Source organism: Monodon monoceros, unplaced genomic scaffold (genome assembly GCF_005190385.1).
Source record: "Monodon monoceros isolate NGI ecotype Baffin Bay Population unplaced genomic scaffold, NGI_Narwhal_1 Super_Scaffold_21, whole genome shotgun sequence".
Taxonomy (NCBI): Eukaryota; Metazoa; Chordata; class Mammalia; order Artiodactyla; family Monodontidae; genus Monodon; species Monodon monoceros.
In genome coordinates, this window is record NW_021703778.1 from 79,109,035 (window position 1) to 79,130,962 (window position 21,928).

At 38.1% G+C, this 21,928-nt stretch overlaps 1 protein-coding gene across 1 annotated transcript in view; it reads right to left on the minus strand.

Annotated features, from left to right (window-relative positions):
• Window positions 1-21,928, minus strand: part of UBE2Q2 (ubiquitin conjugating enzyme E2 Q2) — a 72,106-nt gene that overhangs the window by 27,070 nt on the left and 23,108 nt on the right. The window contains exons 5-8 of the mRNA XM_029238410.1: window positions 19,751-19,891; window positions 16,786-16,870; window positions 15,379-15,439; window positions 14,536-14,626 (exon numbers count right to left, since the gene is read on the minus strand). Coding sequence (XP_029094243.1) covers window positions 14,536-14,626; window positions 15,379-15,439; window positions 16,786-16,870; window positions 19,751-19,891 — 378 coding nt within the window. The remainder of the gene's footprint in view (window positions 1-14,535; window positions 14,627-15,378; window positions 15,440-16,785; window positions 16,871-19,750; window positions 19,892-21,928) is intronic.

Sequence of the window (21,928 nt, forward strand, 5' to 3'; positions counted from 1 at the left end):
TGGGCATATACCCTGAGAAAACCATAATTCAAAAAGACACATGCACCCCAATGTTCACTGCAGCACTATTCACAATAGCCAGGTCATGGAAGCAACCTAAATGCCCATTGACAGACGAATGGATAAAGAAGATGTGGTACACATATACAATGGAATATTACTCAGCCATAAAAACGAACAAAACTGCGTCATTTGCAGGGACGTGGATGAATCTAGAGACTGTCATACAGAGGGAAGTCAGTCAGAAAGAGAAAACCAAGTATCGCATATTAATGCATATCTGTGGAACCTAGAAAAATGGTACAGATGAACCAGTTTGCATGGCAGAAGTTGAGACACGGATGTAGAGAACAAACGTATGGACATCAAGGGGAGAAAGTGGTGGGGTTGGGTTGCGGGGGGTGTGGGATGAATTGGGAGATTGGGATTGACATGTATACACTGATGCGTATAAAATAGATGACTAATAAGAACCTGCTGTATAAAAAAAATAAAATTCAAATAAAAAAGAAATACACAAAGGTGTTCCATGTCCAACAGAACTATATAAAGGAACCATCCCAATAATGATAGACTAGGTAATTTGGATCGATCCTCTGGCTAAGAATTAGAAAAGGTAGACAAAAATGTACAATTACAGAGCTAAGATCAGGAAGAAAAAGGGAACCCCAGAGAGTGGGGCCTTTTCTTTCCCTTTGGGTTTTCTTTCAATTACAGGAGAGGAAGATAAGAGGTTAAGAAGCTAGGGCTAAGAAGATAAAAATTGGATCTCAGGGTCCACCAAGGGAGACCTTTATTAGGCTCCAACACTTTAGGTTGGGACCCTGAAGGACAAACCACAAACTGCCCTGATGGAATGAAGCCAATCTTTACATCATCTCAATGCCTTTCTGGATTCAGTGATCCTGGATTGCTACTGCCCAAGCACCTGACAGGGGCAAAGGTACATCTTCTCTGTAGAGCAACAGCATCTAAGGCTTCAAATTACCTCTCTAGTTTTTCATATATAATATCTATCATCAAAAATAACCAGTCATAAAAGACTTAAAGACGGCCATGTGAGGCCTGGTCTTCTTGCACTTGAGGCTCCACGTGAGTTGCTTACATGCAAAGAGCAGCTCCTCCAGGTTCCTTCCCTGTGCTAAATGTGGCCCTGCAGCTTGTCAGTACCCTGGGCGGTGCTTGTGGCCTCGGTGACCTGGGTGCCCGCGTGTCTGTGGTACACCCGAACCAGGGGTCTGTCTAGCTTCTGTAAAGTCTCCAGGGAAAGCCATTTTTTCAATGCCTACAATGGAATGGCAAGGCCTCTGATAAGCAGGTGTAGAAGATATGCTTGCTCTTCAGGGCACAGTTGAGAAGAGGGGACCTTCAACATGGTGGAGGACTAAGACATGCAGATCACCTTCCTCCCCACAAATACATCAAAAATACTTCTACAAGTGGAACAACTTCTACAGAACACGTACTGAACCCTGGCAGAAGACCTCAGACTTCCAAAAAGATGCCTGAAGGCAACCTACACGCACAAGGGGGGCCAAAACAAAAGATGAACAGCAGGAGTTGTGCAAACAAAGACAACAGGAAATTTCTCCGTGCAGCCTCAGGAGCAGAGGATTAAATCTCCACAATCAACTTGATGTACCCTGCATCTGTGGAATACCTGAATAGACAACAAATCATCCCAAAACTCAGGCGGTGGACTTTGGGAGCAACTGTAGACTTGGGGTTTGCTGTCTGCAACTGATTTGTTTCTCATGTTTACCTTAGTTTAGTTTTTAGCTCTTGTTATCAGGTGGATTTGTTTATTGGTTTGATTGCTCTCTTCTTTTTTAATTATTTTTTTTATGTTAATATATTTTTTTTTAATTTTAATTTTCTTTCTTTTTTCCCCCCTTTTCTTCTGAGCCATGTGGCTGACAGGGTCTTGGTCTCCGGCCAGGTGTCAGCCCTGAGCCTCTGAGGTGGGAGAGCCGAGTTCAGGACATTGGACCACCAGAGACCTCCCGAACCCCCATAATATCAACTGGCGAGAGCTCTCCCAGAGATCTCCTCCTCAACATTAAGACCCAGCTCCACGCAATGGCCAGCAAAGCTCCAGTGCTGGATGCCCCATGCCAAACAAGGCAGGAACACAACCTCACCCATTAGCAGAGAGGCTGCCTAAAATCATACTAAGTTCACATACACCCCAAAACCCACCAACACACGGCACTGCCCACCAGAGAGACAAGATCCAGCCCCACCCACCAGAACACAGGCACTAGTCCCCTCCACCAGGAAGCCTACACAACCCACTGAACCAACCTCACCGACTGTGGGCAGACACCAAAAACAATGGGAACTAAGAAGCTGCAGCCTGTGAAAAGGAGACCCCAAACACAGTAAGTTAAACAAAGTGAGAGGACAGAGAAATATACAGCACATGGAGGAACAAGGTAAAAACCACCAGTCCAAACAAATGAGGAAATAGGTAGTCTACCTGAAAAAGAATTCAGAATAATGATAGTGAACATGATCCAAAATCTTGGAAAGAGAATGGAGAAAATACAAGAAATGTTTAACAAGGACCTAGAAGAACTAAACAGCAAACAATGATGGACAACACTATAAATGAATTTAAAAATTCTCCAGAAGGAATCAATAGCAGAATAACTGAGGCAGAAAAATGGATAAGTGACATGGAAGATAAAAGAGTGGAAATGAAAAAAAAAGAATGAAAAAAAAAAAGAATGAAAAGAATTGAGGACAGTCTCAGAGACCTCTGGGACAACATTTAACATACTAACATTCGAATTATAGGGGTCCCAGAAGAAGAAGAGAAAAAGAAAGGGACTGAGAAAATATGTGAAGAGATTATAGTTGAAAACTTCCCCAACATGGGAAAGGAAATAGTCAATCAAGTCCAGGAAGCGCAGAGTCCCATACAGGATATATCCAAGGAGAAACACACAAAGACACATATTACTCAAACTAACAAAAATTAAATACAAAGAAAAAATATTAAAAGCAGCAAAGGAAAAGCAACAAATAACATACAAGGGAATCCCCATAAGGTTAACCGCTGATCTTTCAGCAGAAACTCTGCAAGCCAGAAAGGAGTGGCAGGACATATTTAAAGTGATGAAAGGGAAAAATCTACAAACAAGATTACTCTACCCAGCAAGAATCTCTACCCAGCAAGGATCTCATTCAGATTCAGTGGAGAAACTAAAACCTTTACAGACAACCAAAAGCTAATAGAATTCAGCACCACCAAACCAGCTTTACAACAAATGCTAAAGGGACTTCTCTAGGCAGGAAACACAAGAGAAGGAAAAGCCCTACATAAACAAACCCAAAACAATTAAGAAAATGGTAATAGGAACATACATATCAATAATTACCTTAAATGTCAATGGATTAAATGCTCCAACCAAAAGACATAGACTGGCTGAATGGATACAAAAATAAGACCCATATATATGCTATCTACAAGAGACCCACTTCAGACCTAGGGACACGAACAGATTGAAGGTGAGGGGATGGACAAAGATATTCCATGCAAATAGAAATCAAAAGAAAGCTGGAGCAGCAATTCTCATATCAGACAAAAGAGACTTTAAGATAAAGACTATTAGAAGAGACAAAGAAGGACACTACATAATGATCAAGGGATCAATCCAAGAAGAAGATGTAACAATTGTAAATATTTATGCACCCAAAACAGGAGCACCTCAACACATAAGGCAAATACTAACAGCCATGAAAGGGAAAATTGAGAGTAACACAGTAATAGTAGGGAACTTTAACACCCCACTTTCACCAGTGAACAGATCATCCAAAATGAAAATAAATAAGGAAACACAAGCTTAAAATGACACATTAAACAAGCTGGACTTAATTGATATTTATAGGACATTCCATCCAAAAACAACAGACTACACTTTCTTCTCAAGTGCTCATGGAACATTCTCCACAAGAGATTATACCTTGGGTCACAAATCAAGCCTTGGTAAATTTCAGAAAACTGAAATCATATCAAGTATCTTTTGCAACCACAACACTATGAAATGAGGTATTAATTACAGGAAAAACAACTGTAAAAAACACAAACACATGGAGGCTAAATAATACGTTACTAAACAACCAAGAGATCACTGAAGAAATCAAAGAGGAAACCAAAAAATACCTAGAGACAAATGACAATGAAAACACGATGACTGAAAATCTATGGGATGCAGCAAAAGCAGTTCTAAGAGGGAAGTTTATAGCAATACAATCCTACCTCAAGAAACATCTCAAATAAACAACCTAACCTTACACTAAAGCAATTAGAATACTCTGGTTTCTCTTCAGATAGAATAAATCTTTCGCCTTTTACCAAAAAAAAAAAAAAAAAAAAAGCAATTAGAGAAAGAAGAACCAAAAAAACACAAAGTTAGCAGAAAGAAATCATGTAGATCAGAAATAAAGGAAAAAGAAATAAAGGAAACAAGAGCAAAGATCAATGAAACTAAAAGCTGGTTCTTTGAGAAGATAAACAAAATTGATAAACCATTAGCCAGACTTATCAAGAAAGAAAGGGAGAAGACTCAAATCAGCAGAATTAGAAATGAAAACGAGAAGTAACAACTTACACTGCAGAAATACAAAGGATCATGAGAGATTACTACAAGCAACTATATGCCAATAAAACGGACAACGTGGAAGAAACGGACAAATTCTTAGAAAACCAAATCTTTCCGAGACTGAACCAGGAAGAAATAGAAAATATAAATAGACCAATCATGAGCACTGAAATTGAAACTGTGATTAAAAATCTTCCAACAAACAATAGCCCAGGACCCGATGGCTTCACAGGTGAAGTCTATCAAACATTTAGAGAAGAGCTAACACCTAGCCTTCTCAAGCTCTTCAAAAATACAGCAGAGGGGGCTTCCCTGGTGGCACAGTGGTTGAGAGTCCGCCTGCCGATGCAGGGGACACGGGTTCGTGCCCCAGTCCGGGAAGATCCCACATGCCGTGGAGCAGCTGGGCCCGTGAGCCATGGCCACTGAGCCTGCGCGTCCGGAGGTGCTCGGCAACGGGAGAGGCCACAACAGTGAGAGGCCCACGTACCGCAAAAAATAAAAATAAATAAAAAATACAGCAGAGGGAGGAACACTTCCAAACTCATTCTATGAGGCCACCATCACCCTGATACCAGAACCAGACAAAGATGTCCCAAAAAAGAAAGCTACAGGCCAATATCCTGATGAACACAGATAAAAACCCTCAACAAAATACTAGCAAACAGGGCTTCCCTGGTGACTCAGTGGTTGAGAATCTGCCTGCTAATGCAGGGGACACGGGTTCGAGCCCTGGTCTGGAAAGATCCCACATGCCGCTGAGCAACTAGGCTCGAGAGGCACAACTACTGAGCCTGTGTGTCTGGAGCCTGTGCTCCGCAACAAGAGAGGCCGCGACAGTGAGAGGCCCACGCACAGTGACGAAGAGAGGTCCCCACTTGCCACAACTAGAGAAAGCCCTCGCACAGAAACGAAGACCCAACACAACAAAAATAAATTAATTAATAAACTCCTATCCCCAACATCTTCTTTAAAATACTAGCAAACAGACTCCAACAGCACATTAGAAGGATCATACGCCAGGATAAAGTGTGGTTTATCCCAGGAATGCAAGGATTCTTCAATATACCCAAATCAATCAATGTGATACACCATATTAACAAATTGAAGAATAAAAACCATATGATCATCTCAATAGATGTAGAAAAAGCTTTCGACAAAATTCAACACCCATGTATAAGAGCTCTCCAGAAAGCAGGCTCAGAGGGAACCTGCCTCAACATAATAAAGGCCATATATGACAAACCCACAGCCAACATCGTTCTCAGTGGTGAAAAACTGAAACCATTTCCTCTAAGATTAAGAGCAAGACAAGGTTGCCCACTCTCACCACTATTATTCAACATACTTTTGGAAGTTTTAGCTACAGCAATCAGAGAGAAAAAGAAATGAAAGGAATCCAAATCGGAAAAGAAGTAAAACTGTCACTATTTGCAGATGACATGATACTGTGCAGATGACATGCTACTATACATAGAGAATCCTAAAGATGCTATCAGAAAACTACTAGAGCTAATCAATGAATTTGTTAAAGTAGCAGGGTACAAAATTAATGCACAGAGATCTCTTGCATTTCTATACAATGACAATGAAAAATCTGAAAGAGAAATTAAGGAAACACTCGCATTTACCACTGCAACAAAAAAAATAAAATACCTAGGGATAAAACTACATAAGGAGACAAAAGACCTGTATGCAAGGAATGAAGACACTGATGAAAGAAATTAAAGACAATATAAACAGATGGAGAGATATACCATGTTCTCGGATTGGAAGAATCAACATTATGAAAATGACTATACTACCCAAAGCAATCTACAGATTCAATGCAATCCCTATCAAACTACCACTGGTATTTTTCACAGAACTAGAACAAAAAATTTCAAAATTTGTATGGGAACACAAAAGACCCCGAATAGCCAAAGCAATCTTGAGAATGAAAAACAGAGCAGGAGGAATCAGGCTCCCTGACTTCAGACTATAGTACAAAGCTACAGTAATCAAGACAGTATGGTACTGGCACAAAAACAGAAAGACAGATCAATGGAACAGGATAGAAAGCCCAGAGACAAACCCACGCACATATGGTCACCTTATCTTTGATAAAGGAGGCAAGAATATACAGTAAAGAAAAGACAGCCTCTTCAATAAGTGGTGCTGGGAAAACTGGACAGCTACATGTAAAAGAATGAAATTAGAACACTCCCTAACACCATAAACAAAAATAAACTCAAAATGGATTAAAGACCTAAATGTAAGGCCAGACACTATAAAACTCTTAGAGGAAAACATAGGCAGAACACTCTATGACAGAAATCACAGTAAGATCCTTTTTGACCCACCTCCTAGAGAAATGGAAATAAAAACAAAAATAAACAAATGGGACCTAAGGAAACTTCAAAGCTTTCACACAGCAAAGGAAACCATAAACAAGACAAAAAGACAACCCTCAGAATGGGAGAAGATATTTGTAAACGAAGCAACAAAGAAAGGATTAATCTCCAAAATATACAAGCAGCTCATGCAGCTCAGTAACAAAAAAACAAACAACGCAATCCAAAAATGGGCAGAAGACCTAAATAGACATTTCTCCAAAGAAGATGTACAGATTGCCAACAAACACATGAAAGGATGCTCAACATCACTAATCATTAGCGAAATATAAATCAGAACTACAATGAGGTAGTCAGAATGGCTATCATCAAAAAATCTACAAACAATAAATGCTGGAGAGGATGTGGAGAAAAGGGAACCCTGTTCCACTGTTGGTGGGTATGTAAATTGATACAGCCACTATGGAGAACAGTATGGAGTTTCCTTAAAAAACAAACTAGAACTACCATACCACCCAGCAATCCCATTACTGGGCATATACCCTGAGAAAACCGTAATTCAAAAAGAGTCATGTTGGGCTTCTCTGATAGCGTAATGGTTAAGAAGCTGCCTGCCAATGCAGTGGACATGGGTTCAAGCCCTGGTCTGGGAAGATCCCACATGCCATGGAGCAACTAAGCCTGTGTGGCCCAACTACTGAGCCTGCGCTCTAGAGCCCGTGAGCCACGACTACTGAGCCCGCGTGCCTAGAGTCCGTGCTCCACAAGAGAAGCCACCACAATGAGAAGCCCGCATACCGCAATGACGAGTAGCCCCCGCTTGCAGCAACCAGAGAAAGCCCGCACACAGCAATGAAGACCCAACACAACCATAAATAAATAAATAAATTTATTAAAAAAACAAAAAGAGTCATGTACCACAATGTTCACTGTAGCACTATTTACAATAGCCAGGACATGGAAGCAACCTAAGTGTCCATCGACAGATGAATGGATAAAGAAGATGCGGCACATACGTGCAATGGAATATTACTCAGCCATAAAGAGAAACGAAATTGAGTTATTTGTAGTGAAGTGGATGGACCTAGAGTCTGTCATACAGAGTGAAGTAAGTCAGAAAGAGAAAAACAAATACCATATGCTAACACATATATACGGAATCTAAAAAAAAAAAAAAAAAAAAGGTTCTGAAGAACCTAGGGGCAGGACAGGAATAAAGACGCAGACGTAGAGAATGGACTTGAGGACACGGGGAGGGGGAAGGGTAAGCTGGCACGAAGTGAGAGAGTAGCACTGACATATATACACTACCAAATGTAAAATAGATAGCTAGTGGGAAGCAGCTGCATAGCACAGGGAGATCAGCTTGGTGCTTTGTGACCATCTAGAGGGGTGGGATAGGGAGGGTGGGAGGGAGACACAAGAGGGAGGGGATATGGGGATATATGTATACATATAAGTGATTCACTTTGTTATACAGCAGAAACTAACACACCATTGTAAAGCAACTATACTTCAATAAAGATGTTTAAAACAAAAAAAAGACTTAAAGACAACATGATCAGAAAACAAGAAGCTACAGACAAAACTACAAGGGGTCAAAATAAGAGAGTTATCAGACACAGATTTTAAAATAACTGTGCTGAGTATGTGTAAGAAAAGGCAAGACTGAAAACCCTGGCAGAAAATTAAAATTATAAAAATGAACTATATAGGAATTCTGAAGCTTAGAAATACAGTTACTGAAATTAATAACTTAATGGATGAGTTTACCACCATGGAGACTTGGAAGAGAAATTCAGTATGCTAGAAAAATAGGTCAGAAAACATCCCAAATGAAGCCAAGAGAGAGAAAAATGTGGAAAATGCAGATAATAAACAAGACATAGGGAAATGTATATTGAAAAGGCTAATCATATATGTAGAGTCCTAGAATGGGACAGATGCAATATTTGAAGAGATAATGCCTGATAATGTCTGAAAAATTTCCAGAACTGATTAAAGACTTCATGAGATTTACGCTCTATAAATACTTCAAGAGAAACAATGGAAGCTATAATAAGGGAATGATATCTTTGAGGTGCTGAAAGAAAGGAATCTCCAACCTAAAAATCTATACACAATAAAAATACTTTCCAGGGGCTTCCCTGGTAGCACAGTAGTTGGGAGTCTGCCTGACAATGCAGGGGACAGGGGTTCGAGCCCTGTTCTGGGAAGATCCCACATGCCGCAGAGCAACTGGGCCCGTGAGCCACAACTACTGAGCCTGCGCATCTGGAGCTTGTGCTCCGCAACAAGAGACGCCGCGAGAGTGAGAGGCTCGTGCACTGCGATGAAGAGTGGCCCCCACTTGCCGCAACTAGAGAAAGCCCTTGCACAGAAACGAAGACCCAACACAGCCAAAAATAAACACATAAATAAATAAATAAATAAAATTCACCTCTTAAAAGAAGAAAATTTAGGGCACTGAAAATTATATATATAAAAAAAATACTTTCCAAAAGTGAAGTCCAAATAAAGATGTTTTCCTATAAGCAGATCCACACTGAAGGAAACAAAAAAGGATATTCTTCACGCAAGAGAAAGAAGATCCTAGATGGAAACCTAGAGAATAAAGACCATGAAAAGAGCTAATATGTACAAAGATCCAAATGAATACTGATGAATTATGTAACAATAATGTATAAGGTTTTAGATAAATATAGAACTAAATGCATGACAACAACAGCACGTATTTGGCAGGGTGTACATGTTCTCAGGTCTTTGCCTTGACGAGGAAAAGGAAAAACACAAATTAACAAATTTATATTATACTTTGACAAGCTAAGGATATGTATTATAATTGTAAGGTAGTAAATCAGAGTAAAGGATGATAAGCACCAAGCTAACAGAGGTGGGAAACTGGAGTAATAATAAAAAAAACCAAAACAACATCCAAAAGAATGTGGGGGAAAAAAGCATGGAGCAAGGACAAGTAAATGAGACAGATTTAAACCCGAATAGCAATACCAACATTAAATGCAAATAGATAATTGCTCCAATTAATCTGACAACGATCATCAGACCTGATAAAAATATATAATGGCAAGATGAGATACTAGAACCTCAGCTAACTCTCTGGCTGCACAATTCTCTGTTTCAAATTTTCAGTCCTGGAAACTGAGGTTTCCAAAAGAATAAAACTTTTTCTCTCAATGAACTGAAGTAAAGATGGTAGCTGAAGTGGCCAAGAGTGTTAGAGGTCAGTCTCTAGTGGCCAGGAGGCCAAGAAGGCTACCCCTCACTTTCCTACAACAGAGGAGCAGAGTAAACAGCATACTGCTTCCATGAAGATATGTCAGAAAGTCTAAGAGAAATTACTTCTGATTTCTGTGTTCAAATAAATGAGAATTAAGAAACTAACATCTCTTAAAAAATCAATTTGCAAGTAAAAGAGCTAAACAAACATTTGTTTCATCCAGTTATTTCTAAGGAACACAAAACTACAGTTTTAACTGGAAAAATAACCAGCATAATTCCAGTACCTTACTACCCATCCTCAAGTAAGATTCTGAGGAACATGTAAACTATGTAAATTCAATCCTAATAGGAGAGGGAGATAAAAAAGCACACTTCTGACGGCTAAAACAGATAATCTTAGCTATCTACTGCAAGGCAGAAAAAGAAGAAATCTACCCACACAAGAAACCAGCTTAATGACAGTTATTACAATCTACTTCCAAATAAGTAGCTTACCTTTTATCTACAACTTAACAGATAAAGAAAGGCATAGATGCAAAGCTTGGTAAAGTACAACATCATTTAATTTCCTATATTTCAGATCTTTAAATATGTGATCCCAAATGAGTGACTACCACACCTTGTTTTTATATATATATATTTATTTATTTTATTTATTTTTGGCTACATTGGGTCTTCATTGCTGCATGCGGGCTTTCCCTAGTTGCAGCGAGCGGGGGGCTACTCTTGGTTGCAGTGCACGGGCTTCTCATTGCATTGGCTTCTCTTGTTGCGTAGCACGGGCTCTAGGCACACGGGCTTCAGTCGTTGTGGCTCACGGGCTCTAGAGCACAGGCTCGGTAGTTATGGCGCACAGGCTTTGTTGCTCCACGGCATGTGGGATCTTCCCAGACCAGGGTTCGAACCCGTGTCCCCTGCATTGGCAGGCGGATTCTTAACCGCTGTGCCACCAGGGAAGCCCCAAAACCTCTTTTAATTGATTATGTGACAGTGAGAACTCCCTTCATTTTAAGTAATCCTTCAGATTAACTATTCTACATCAAAACACAAGGATTCTATTCCATAAACTCTGTACCTTGGAACTCAGTAATCAAGATTTTACAGAAATAAAAAGGCATGGGGTTGTGGGGGGGGTTGTTTACAGGCATTGGTGGGTGGGGTGGAGGAAGGTTTCTGTTTAAATAGATATGCAAGAGGGAATTCCCTGGTGGTCCAGTGGTTAGGACTCTACGCTTTCACTGCCAAGGGTCCGGGTTCAGTCCCTGGTTAGGGAACTAAGATCCTGCAAGGAACTAAGATCCCACAAGCCGTGCAGTGTGGCCAAAAAAAAAAAAAAAAAGATATGCGAGCTATTGTGGTATACTAACTCAGAAGCTAAGAACCTCAGGTTTTACAAGGATGTCATAAAGTTATCCGATTTCCAAATCAACATCTTGGGCTTCCAAGCTATTCTCAGCCATGAGGCACATTCTATTTTTAAAAGACTAGAGCCATCATCAGATGGCTGTAAATAGTTATACATCACCTCTCTATATTGAATTGAAAATTGTCTCTTTACAGTTTGACTTACTAATTCTATTGTCATGCCTTGTGTTCATCAAAAACTAATCAAACTAATATTTATACACATACAGCCCTTCAAATAGTTGAAGACAAGATATCAGGAACCCCCATATTCTCCTCTCCAAATCTATAATTTCACCTGCTATCTTAGGACATGGTATGGAATCTTTCTAATCCTTGCTACTATTCTCTAAATAAACCCAGATTTGTCTAAATAAATAAATAAATAAATAAACCCTTCAAAATTCAAGTACTACCTCAAAATTCAACTCAGTAGATCAGATGTGGCCTGAAAAGCCAGACCACCACTTCCTTACCAAGTTGCTGACAAATCTAACAGGTCCCATTCCCTCCTACCCCTTCCCCTTCCCCATCCTTGTGTCATGTTACATCTCAAGTTTCATTTTCTTACTCTTCATGACCCTCAAGTTGTCACCATGGCCATCCAAGGCCCTAAATACTGTTCATGCTCCTTCTGTGACTCCTTCTTTTTGAGTCATACTTGCTAATCCTCCAAAGTCTATGAATCCCGATACTAGTAACTTGGCAATTGAGTTTAAGATCCTCTTAGTAAGGTCAGTTAGCTCAAGGCAATCACATTTTTCCCAGGCCTCTCAAGAAATACTTCAACCCTAGCAAAGGCCCTTCTTTCTGGTATCAGGAACCATGGTTCAGAAACAAATCCAACAGAATTTCAGCCATTTACCTCCCAGATCATCCCCTCCCTGAAGTTCTACCTAGAGCAGGAAAATATAATGAAAACGCTATCTGCAGTCACAAGACCTTCAGTTTCCTGGTCAAGATTTCAGATTCCCTTAAAAGATATCTCTGAAAGACGAAGTAAGAGGGGAGGGGCCCACATCAGTCTTCAAAGATATTGATACGGTTCTATTTCTTAAGCTTGGTGTTGGGCCTATGGGAATATGATTGCTTAGATTTCAGGTTAAAAATATTTTGCACGTATTTTTTAAGAAGATACATTCCTAGGGTTTTTTTTCACCATATGCATCAGTAACAATACAGTCACTAGCAATGTCAGTAAATATATACCAGATTCACTCTCTAGGAAGACAACCCAGTTGACAGCCACAATAATTTCTACAATAACAAAGCTGTGGGAAAACAATGACATTTGACATTTGGGCTATTTGAAGAAAGTTCAATCATAAATGAGGATATAAGCCCAAACAAGAATATACACACACAAAAGCTAAGTAAGCAGCTTTCAGAAAATTACCCTTTTTGCAAGTATAAAAGTATCCTTTCATGTCTTTTGTTTTCTCCCTTCAAAACATCTCATATCCATCTATTCTCACCTATTCCTACCACTACCAACCTTCATTGCTCTTTGCCCAGATTAAAATCAAAGTCCCCAACTAGTCTCCCAGAAATCTACTCTATCCTATCTACTCTGATGCTGAAGGCATACTAATTCTTTTTTAAAAATAAAATAAAAAGCCTAACAGATCGATCATGCCCCTGCCTAAAAACCTCTGTTGGCTTTTTACTGCATTAAGGTAAGCTCCCAGACTCTTCACCATGATCTCCAAAGCCCTATAGTTTTCCTCACAGATTTCTCCCCAGAAAGACTACAGGCTCTTGAAGAACAGGGATTATTTAGATGCCCCATGTCCTCAAGCCTTCTATAGCACCTAGTGCATTGAAGTCCACCTAACTGAAATGGGGGGGGGGGGGAGTTTATCTGCAAGACAACTGTTACACAATTTTTTCTCAATTTCAAAGAACAGGTCAAAAAGAAGCTCCAAATAATTAAAATATAACCCCTTAGAAACACTTCCTAGTTTTTTTAAACAAAGATTTAAAACCACTACATTTTACCTAGATTCCATTGCTTTAACCTTTATTTTTTAAGCATCTTTTAAAAACAAATATAACACATAAATTTAGAAAAGTGCATAAAATATAAAGGTACACCATTACAAACTAGCATGAAATAGTATCCATGCAACTACCATCCTGGTCAAGAAACAGACTACAGGCAATAAACAAGAAGCCCCCAGGTGTCCCTTTCAGCTCACAACTCCCTCCCCGCTTAGCTAGATGTACTTGCTATCCTAAACTGTATGGTAATCACATCTTCGCTTCTCTTGATAGTTTTATTGCCCAAGTATGAATCCATAAATATTTCTCATTTTTGTTCCACTAAGAAGCCTTTTTAGAATAATTTTTTCCTAACTCCTCCCCGTCCTGCTCCCTGACAAAACTTTTAATACCACAGACATACTGTGTATCTATTTATGTATTGTGGCCCTTTGAAGGGCTACAGACTATTGTAATATTTAAGACTTTTTCACTCCAAGGACCAATTTTCACCCCATTCGGGGGAATACTGCCTCCGATGAGAAGGCATGCTTAAATAATATAATTCCGTTTTACCTGTTTTTGAGCTGTACTAATGAAATTGTACAAAACATGTTTTGGGAATATGGTTTCTTTTGCTCAACACTGTGTTTAAGATTCATCTATCTTGTTGCACATAGCTCTATTCCGTTTTATGAATACCACAGTGCTCCATTCGATTGGAACAGACACTTGGGTTATTTTTATTTGAGGCTATTATAAACAAGCCTGCTTTGAACATTCTTGTGTTTGTCTCCTGGTGCATCTAAGTACTCATTTCTTGCAGGTTATATGTCTAGGAGGAGAATTCCTGGACCACAGGATATGAGTATCTTCTACTTTACCAAGTTATGCCAAATGGTTTTCCAAAGCAATTGTACAAATATACGTTGCCATTAGAAGCATATGGAGTCCCCTTACAATTTTCTTACCTTAAAAGAGAAGTTAAGCAAAATATATTCTATGCCTTCTTTTTCTTTTAAGATCTGAAGATCACTGTGCAAAGGACTATCAGGATCAACCCTAAGAATTACAAAACAAAAAACAGTTCAAACAAAAAGTCAGATTTTTTTTCTCACTAAACTCAAAAATGAACCATTCCAAGAGCTAAAACAGAGCCCCTAGGGTAAATTCCAAACAGAGAAGGTCTAAAGCTGCTCTATGGTTCCTGGAAAAACAAATTAACTATAGCCTCCAACACCTTGGGATTAAATGTCCAAAAAGAGATCACAGTATTCTACACCTACTCTCCTAAGGGCATGCAAAGTTAGCAGTTATTCTAAAGGAAAGGGTCATATGTACATAATCTTCTCAAGAAAGTCTGCTTCTCTCAAACTGTATTATTAGACAAGGGGTTCAAGGAGAGAAATTTACCATGGACAAGACCAGAAAAAGTGAAATCACTAAAAAAATCTAAATTTGTCTACAACTGTTCTATATATTCAGGCCCTACTCAAATTTCTTATTTCAAATATAAACTGGTTGTCACAGTCAATCTCATCAAGTTATTTATACACTTTTGTTTGTATAGTTCCTAATTGTCTCATTAACTCCATGAAACACTTTTTCCCACAGCTGGCTCTTCTTTTTCTCCTCCTTCTTTCTCACTTTACTTATTAAGCCCAAGAAACAGCTCATTTTAACAACCTAGGAACTATTTCTACAGAAACAGTAAGTAAAAGCCACAGTAAATAGGTATCAAATTAAGGGGGAAAAAATCTCCACTGTGATAGTCTACCATTAAAAAGAGTGGGTTAGCATAAAAAAGCACTTACTTCTGCAGTTTAACATGCCAGTCATATAAACTGTCATTTATGAGTTCCACTGAATAAATCCCTGTAAAGGTATAGGGCATGTTAGTTACTCTTCATTTGATCTTATAACTATTGCTCTGGTGTAAATATATACACTAAATAGCCAACAAAAGCTACAAATTTTACCATTAAAACATGGAACAACTAAGCTGTATTATAAATATTTTGGTGCTGGAGCTGAGTATCTTATACCGTTAACAGATGGACAACTAAAGCCATCAATGAAGAGGATTTTGGGGGTTGAAAAACTGTTTACCATTAATTGTAAGAGGAAAAAAAAGCTTATGCAAAATCATATGTACTTAAGACTTTTCTCCTATGCATATATGCAAACAGTTCTATTAAAATGGAATCCCTCTACATACAGTTTTATAATCTTTCTTCAACTTTTTGGGACATCTTTCCATTAGAATATAAAAATTTATTGTCAATCTTTTTAATAACTGTAGTAATTTATTTTATGGATAAGCCGTAACTTAATTCCACCATATAGCTGGTTATTAATTTAATTTTTTGCTACTACAAATAATGCAGTAACAAACAAGTGATGACTGAACATTTTAAGGTAAACCAGTATTCAAATATTTAACTTTATTATGTTTCTACACACAAACTTTTAGATTTCTTATAAGAGGAACTGTTAGGACACCAAAACTTCTAACAACCTCAGAAACAAATCTGACTTATCTTGGACTCTATAAAGTAGGGGGGTTTTTTTGCTTGTTTGTTTTTAAGTAAGCTCTAATGATTTAGACTTGATCACTCTGAAAAATTCTTAATGGATCATAATGCTACCTTTTCAAACAAACTAAAGTTTGGCTCTTTCTCTTATTCAGTACTGTTAGACTCTCTGCAATAATTTGAGGGAATTTTATTTCAATTAGAGAGATTCCATAATATTTAAGCCTTATTGGGTAAGAAAGAACTCTTAAGTCAAACTATAAATTTTTAAAACTAATACCATTAACTACAATAAGAGTTGATTGTTGTTTTCAAAAAAAGGAAAAAAGAACATAAAAATCAACTTGACAACAGTTCTCTGTTCATACAATAAAACATATACTCATTTATTTTCCAAAGCATATATTACTTGTACCTTTCCCAGAAGATAAAAATCATGAGTTAATCCCCATCAGCAAGAAGATAAAAAATTATGTGTCCATAAAAACATTTTTAAAAATCCAAACAAGTGAAATCATCCTATTTTACCCCCGTCTTTTGGTAACTTGATTAAATTTGTGTTTCACATTCCTAAAATAAAGTTAATAAACATTTCTGTTTCTGTCCAGTTATACTATAAGAAATGAAGTTACTATCTGAAAATTTAAAAGGGCATAAGGACAACAGCAGAGATCCAGAGGTCCTTACCTGTTTTATAACTCTGTGATCTGTATATGTCCCTGAGCTCTTTCATAAGTCTATCTGAAGCTTGTACAGACCCAGACACTGCACCCTGAAACATAAAATTTGCTGTTTACCAGGATCTACTGATTTAAATAACTAAAGATTTAAGGTATCTGAACCTGAAACAGACGTTTACAATGATATCGTAAAAATGGATCACCCCTCAACATTTTAAGAAGTCAAAAAAGTTAAGTTCAATTAAATCAATGATCATGAAGTTTCAGTAGGAATATAAATTTGGGGCAGGTCTGATTCATTTACTATTTGTCATCTGAAAAAAATAAATAAACACCTAACCTATGTTCAGATCACCATGGCCACTCCAATAGCCTAGAACTAGTAAGGGTCTATTTCAAATTCCATCAATTAAAAAAAAAATTTATTAATTTTTTTCTTTTTTACGATTTTATTTGGGGTGGGCAGTTTTAGGTTCACAGCAAAATTGAGAGGAAGGTACAGAGATTCCCCATATAGCTGCCCCTCACAGTGCATAGTCTCCCTCATTATCAGCATCCTTCGGAGGTACATTTCTTACAACTGATCAACCTATTTGGACACATCATTACACCTGAAGTCCATAATTTACCTTAAGGTACCTTTACCTTTTCGTGCTGTACAGTCTATGGATTTGGATAATGACAAGTATCCGCCCATTATAGTAACATACAAAGTATTTTCATTGCCCTAAAAGTCCTCCATGCTCCGCGTATTCATCCCACCCCCCACCCCGAAACCCAGGGCAACCACGGATCTTTTTACTGTCTCCATAGTTTTGCCTTTTTCAGAATGTCATATAGTTGAAAACACAGTCTGCAGCCTTTTCAGATTGGCTTCTTTCACCTAGTAATATGGATTTAAGGTTCCTCCATGTCTATGTCCTGTCCTTGACAGCTCATTATTTTTTTTTTTTTTTTAAGCAGGGACTAATATTCCACTGCCTGGATGTACTATAGTTTATTTATCCATTTTCCTACTACTTCCAAGTTTTGGCAATTATGAACAAAGCTGCTATAAACATCTACGTGCAGGTTTTTGTGTGGACATAACTTTTCAATTCATTTGGGCAAATACCAAGGAGCTCAACTGCTGGATTGTATGGTAAGAGTATGTTTAATTTTGAAAGAATCTGTCAGACAGTCTTCTAAAGTGGCTGTGCCATTTTGCGTTCCCATCAGCAATTAGAAAAGTTTCCTGTCGCTCCACATCCTCACCAGCATTTGGTGTTTTCAGTGTTCCAGATTTTGGGCATTCTAATAGATGTGTAGTAGCTCCATGCATTTTTGAAAATACTAGAAGACCCTCAATGTGATACATTAACTAAAGCAGGTCCCTTAATCAGACTATAAGAATCTTATACTAACAATCTAGTTTACATATTAAGAAACTGAGAAACAACATGTCCACATATATGCAACTGGTTTCAGTTCTTTTCAGTGTTCCACCTTCTCTGAAGATGAAAATGCACCAGTATCTTATCCTAAGACTGAATATGAATGGAACTATTTATCATAAGACAAAAACATTTAGAATGTCTTCTGAATTAAAAAAACCTGACCTTGTAAAATTTTAAATGTTGCACCTTCAAAAGTTGCACTACACTTTGAGGTGGGGTAGAAAATCAGGTTTACAAAAGATATTACTTCCTGGCTGTGTGACTTTGGCTACGTTACTTGATAGGTTAAAACCCCAGTTTCACATCTATAGAATAGGAAGAATATTTCCTACAGCGGTTATGAGATCAAATGGGAAGGCATATAAACGTTAAAAGACTTTGCTTAGTTTGTCATGTGATAGTGTTCAATAATTTGTAGTTGTTTTGACTATAACACACAAACTGGAAGCAATCACAAGATACAGAAAGTATCGTAAATATCTTTAGCTTAGATACAAGCTTTTTTTTTTTTTTAAATAATCAAGATAAGGAGTTGGCTAAATTTCTTTGCTCTCTAAAGATTTGCCAATTACATTAATACAGTAAATAGAACTGAAGAAATGAGAGTAATCTACCTGTTTACAACACTTGTCATCTCCTTGCATAACAATTCATTCCCTGTGTTTGAGAACCTATGCTCAGGACAAAAGAACTGGTTCTCAGATTTCATGGGTTTGATAAATAGCTCTAAAACAAAGGCAGTAAGTAAATAATAAGTGTTGAGATGGATAGCTGGACTTTCGTTTGATATTTCCCTACTCTGGGCATTTTATATACGTCGTTCTCATTTATTATTTACAGGAATCATCTAAATGGTACATTATCTCCACATTATAGAATTGAGGAAAATGAAGCCGCACAGCTGTGTTTGTCACCATGCTGCTTCACATAAAAGATGTTAAGTCAAAAGAAAAAATTACTTTTGGTTCAGTCAGGGCAGGATAAACCAGATGGCAGCTTCATGAAGAAGAAAGAATTTGAATTATACTTTGTACGAGACTGAATTTAAATTTGCACATCCCACAGGAGAAGGGTAAGGAGAGAAAACAGGGTAAACAAGTTGGAAAGTGAATGATTTCAGATGAACGGGGTAGAAAGTGGCTATCAATATATGAGAAATGTTGTGGGGGGGGTGGGAAACTAGGGCAACAAAACATATGGCTGAATCTACAACCAAGGCAGGGATGGAGGGGGGTGGCTTTGATTGGTACCTTATTGAATTGCCCTGTATTTATATTATTCCTATACAGCTGACTCTTGAACAACACAGGTTTGAACTGCGTGGATCCACTTATATGCAGATTTTCTCAATACGTACTACACAATCTGCAGTTAGTTGAATCCTCGGATGTGGAACCGTGGATATGGAAGGCTGGCTGTAAAGCTATACGTGGATTTCGGTGCAGGGTCAGCACCCCTAACCCCAGCATTGTTCAAGGGTCAACCGTAATTACTTAACCACAAAAGTCCAGGTTCTATACATTTACACATACTTACATTTAGATGGTCTTGCCTTTGAGTCTTCCTAATTTTCTCTAATATTGCCAAATTTTCTTTTTCAATTCCTTCATCCTCTGACTTTTTCCCACTAATAGGCTCTTCTTCCTTCATTTCATAATGATCTAAGTCTTCTATATCCTATAAAAAATTTAAAAATTTAGCTTATTCAAGCTCATGTCAAAAGCTAAATTATTCCTGACTCAGAGAACAAAGAGGAGAGAATACATGTATCCTAAAAAAGCCTTCACATTCCATTCAAAAGGTTCTCTCCTTTTATATACTATACTTTAAAGCTAGAATCGGAGTAAAGCATATTCAATAGTTTTACAAAGCCATAACTACTACCAAATGAGCCATCTTAAATTGCTTTAAATCTCCTATTAAGGGGAACTTTTGCAACAGTTTAGCATGAGGTACCAAGAACCATAACTCGACTTCTAGAAATCTATTAGATTCAGTTTAGAAATTAGTCTAAAATGTGAACACAGATTTAGGCATAAAGATGCCTATTTCAACTTTATAACCACAAAAACAAAATCTTCATGTGCAAAATATCAGAACAGTTAACTTAATTCAATGGAATACCGGAAGACCATTAAAATGCCAACACAGCATAATGGTTTCCTCTGTATCAATAATGAAATGAAAAACACAGAATACAAAAATGAATATATAGAATCTTAGTTATGCCAAAATAAGCACAGAAAAAAAGAATAGAAGGACACATACTGAAATACTAATAATTATCAATAGAGACATTTAGTGCTTTTCCTTTTCCAAGTTTTCTGTAGTGAGCACCTATTGATTTTTATAATTAGGAAAAAAGTTAGAAAAAGAATTTGAATATCGCTAAGCCAACATCTTTAATCACTACATCATTCTTCTCCCTCCCTTCCCTTAGCATCAGCTCTTACAAATTTAAAAATTCTGCATAGATTTGTATAATAAATCCTAACCTTTTTTATTACCTTTCTTCTAACTTCACCTCAATCATCAAAATCTCTAAAGAAGTAGTTTATACTTTATCTCCACTTTATCAAGCAGGCTAATTCACTGTGATTTCTAGACCAGGTTAATAATTTAGATCACTTTCGTCCAGACTCAATGGTCTTTTTCTTGGACTGCCATCTCTTCAACTCCTATTACATTCCTTTCTTATTCATACTGTGTCTATGACTGCATGCTTCATAGAGTTCCCTTCCCCTGGTTTGCACCTTTCAGCTACAATTTTCCGTCCTACACTTGTTTTCTTCAGAGTTCTCACAAATACCCTTGGCCTGTACCTCCTCCTCCTCCTCCAACTTCAACCTCAGTCATGTTCTAATCCACAAAATTTCTCCACTTGAGTATTAATCAACACAGAACAGAATTCATCATTATCATCTTTACAAAACAATATTCACTGTACACTATTCTCTGCTTAAGGCCTTACCAACAATCATACCAAATATAAACATATTTGTCTCTAATTCAAGACTTAGCCATCTGCCTTTTCTAGCCAAACTTGCTTTCCAAGACTCCAATACAGCAATGTCCTTCTCCCAAAAGGACAGCCTCCAATGCACCCAAACACACCATGCCCAGGGTTGTTCTGGGCCTTTTTACCACATTATTTTAGTTGCCTAGGATATCTTTTCACCTATCCTAATTTGACATCTCCAAAGTCCATCCTACCTTTCTAGATTTCCCTAAATGCTGCTGTCCTTTCTTCATATTATCTTGTGAGGGGAAAAAAGAAAGGTACATAAACTCTTTGAGTACAATGTCTACTTTATTGTACATTGGACCCATGGTAAAGGTTTAATTTTTTTTTTTTTTTTTTTACTTATTTTTAATTTATTTTTGGCTGTGTTGGGTCTTTGTTGCTGTGCACGGGCTTTCTCTAGTTGCGGCAAGTGGGGCTACTCTACGTTGAGGTGCACAGGCTTCTCGTTGTGGCTTCTCTTGTTGCGAAGCACGGGCTCTAGGTGTGCGGGCTTCAGTAGCTGTGGCACGTGGGCTCAGCAGTTGTGGCTCACGGGCTCTAGGGCGCAGGTTCAGTATGTGTGGCGCACGAACTTAGTTGCCCTGCGGCATGTGAGACCTTCCCAGACCAGGGCTCGAACCCACGTCCCCCTGCAATGGAGGGCAGACTCCTAACCACTGTACCACCAGGGAAGTCCCAGTTTAATGTTT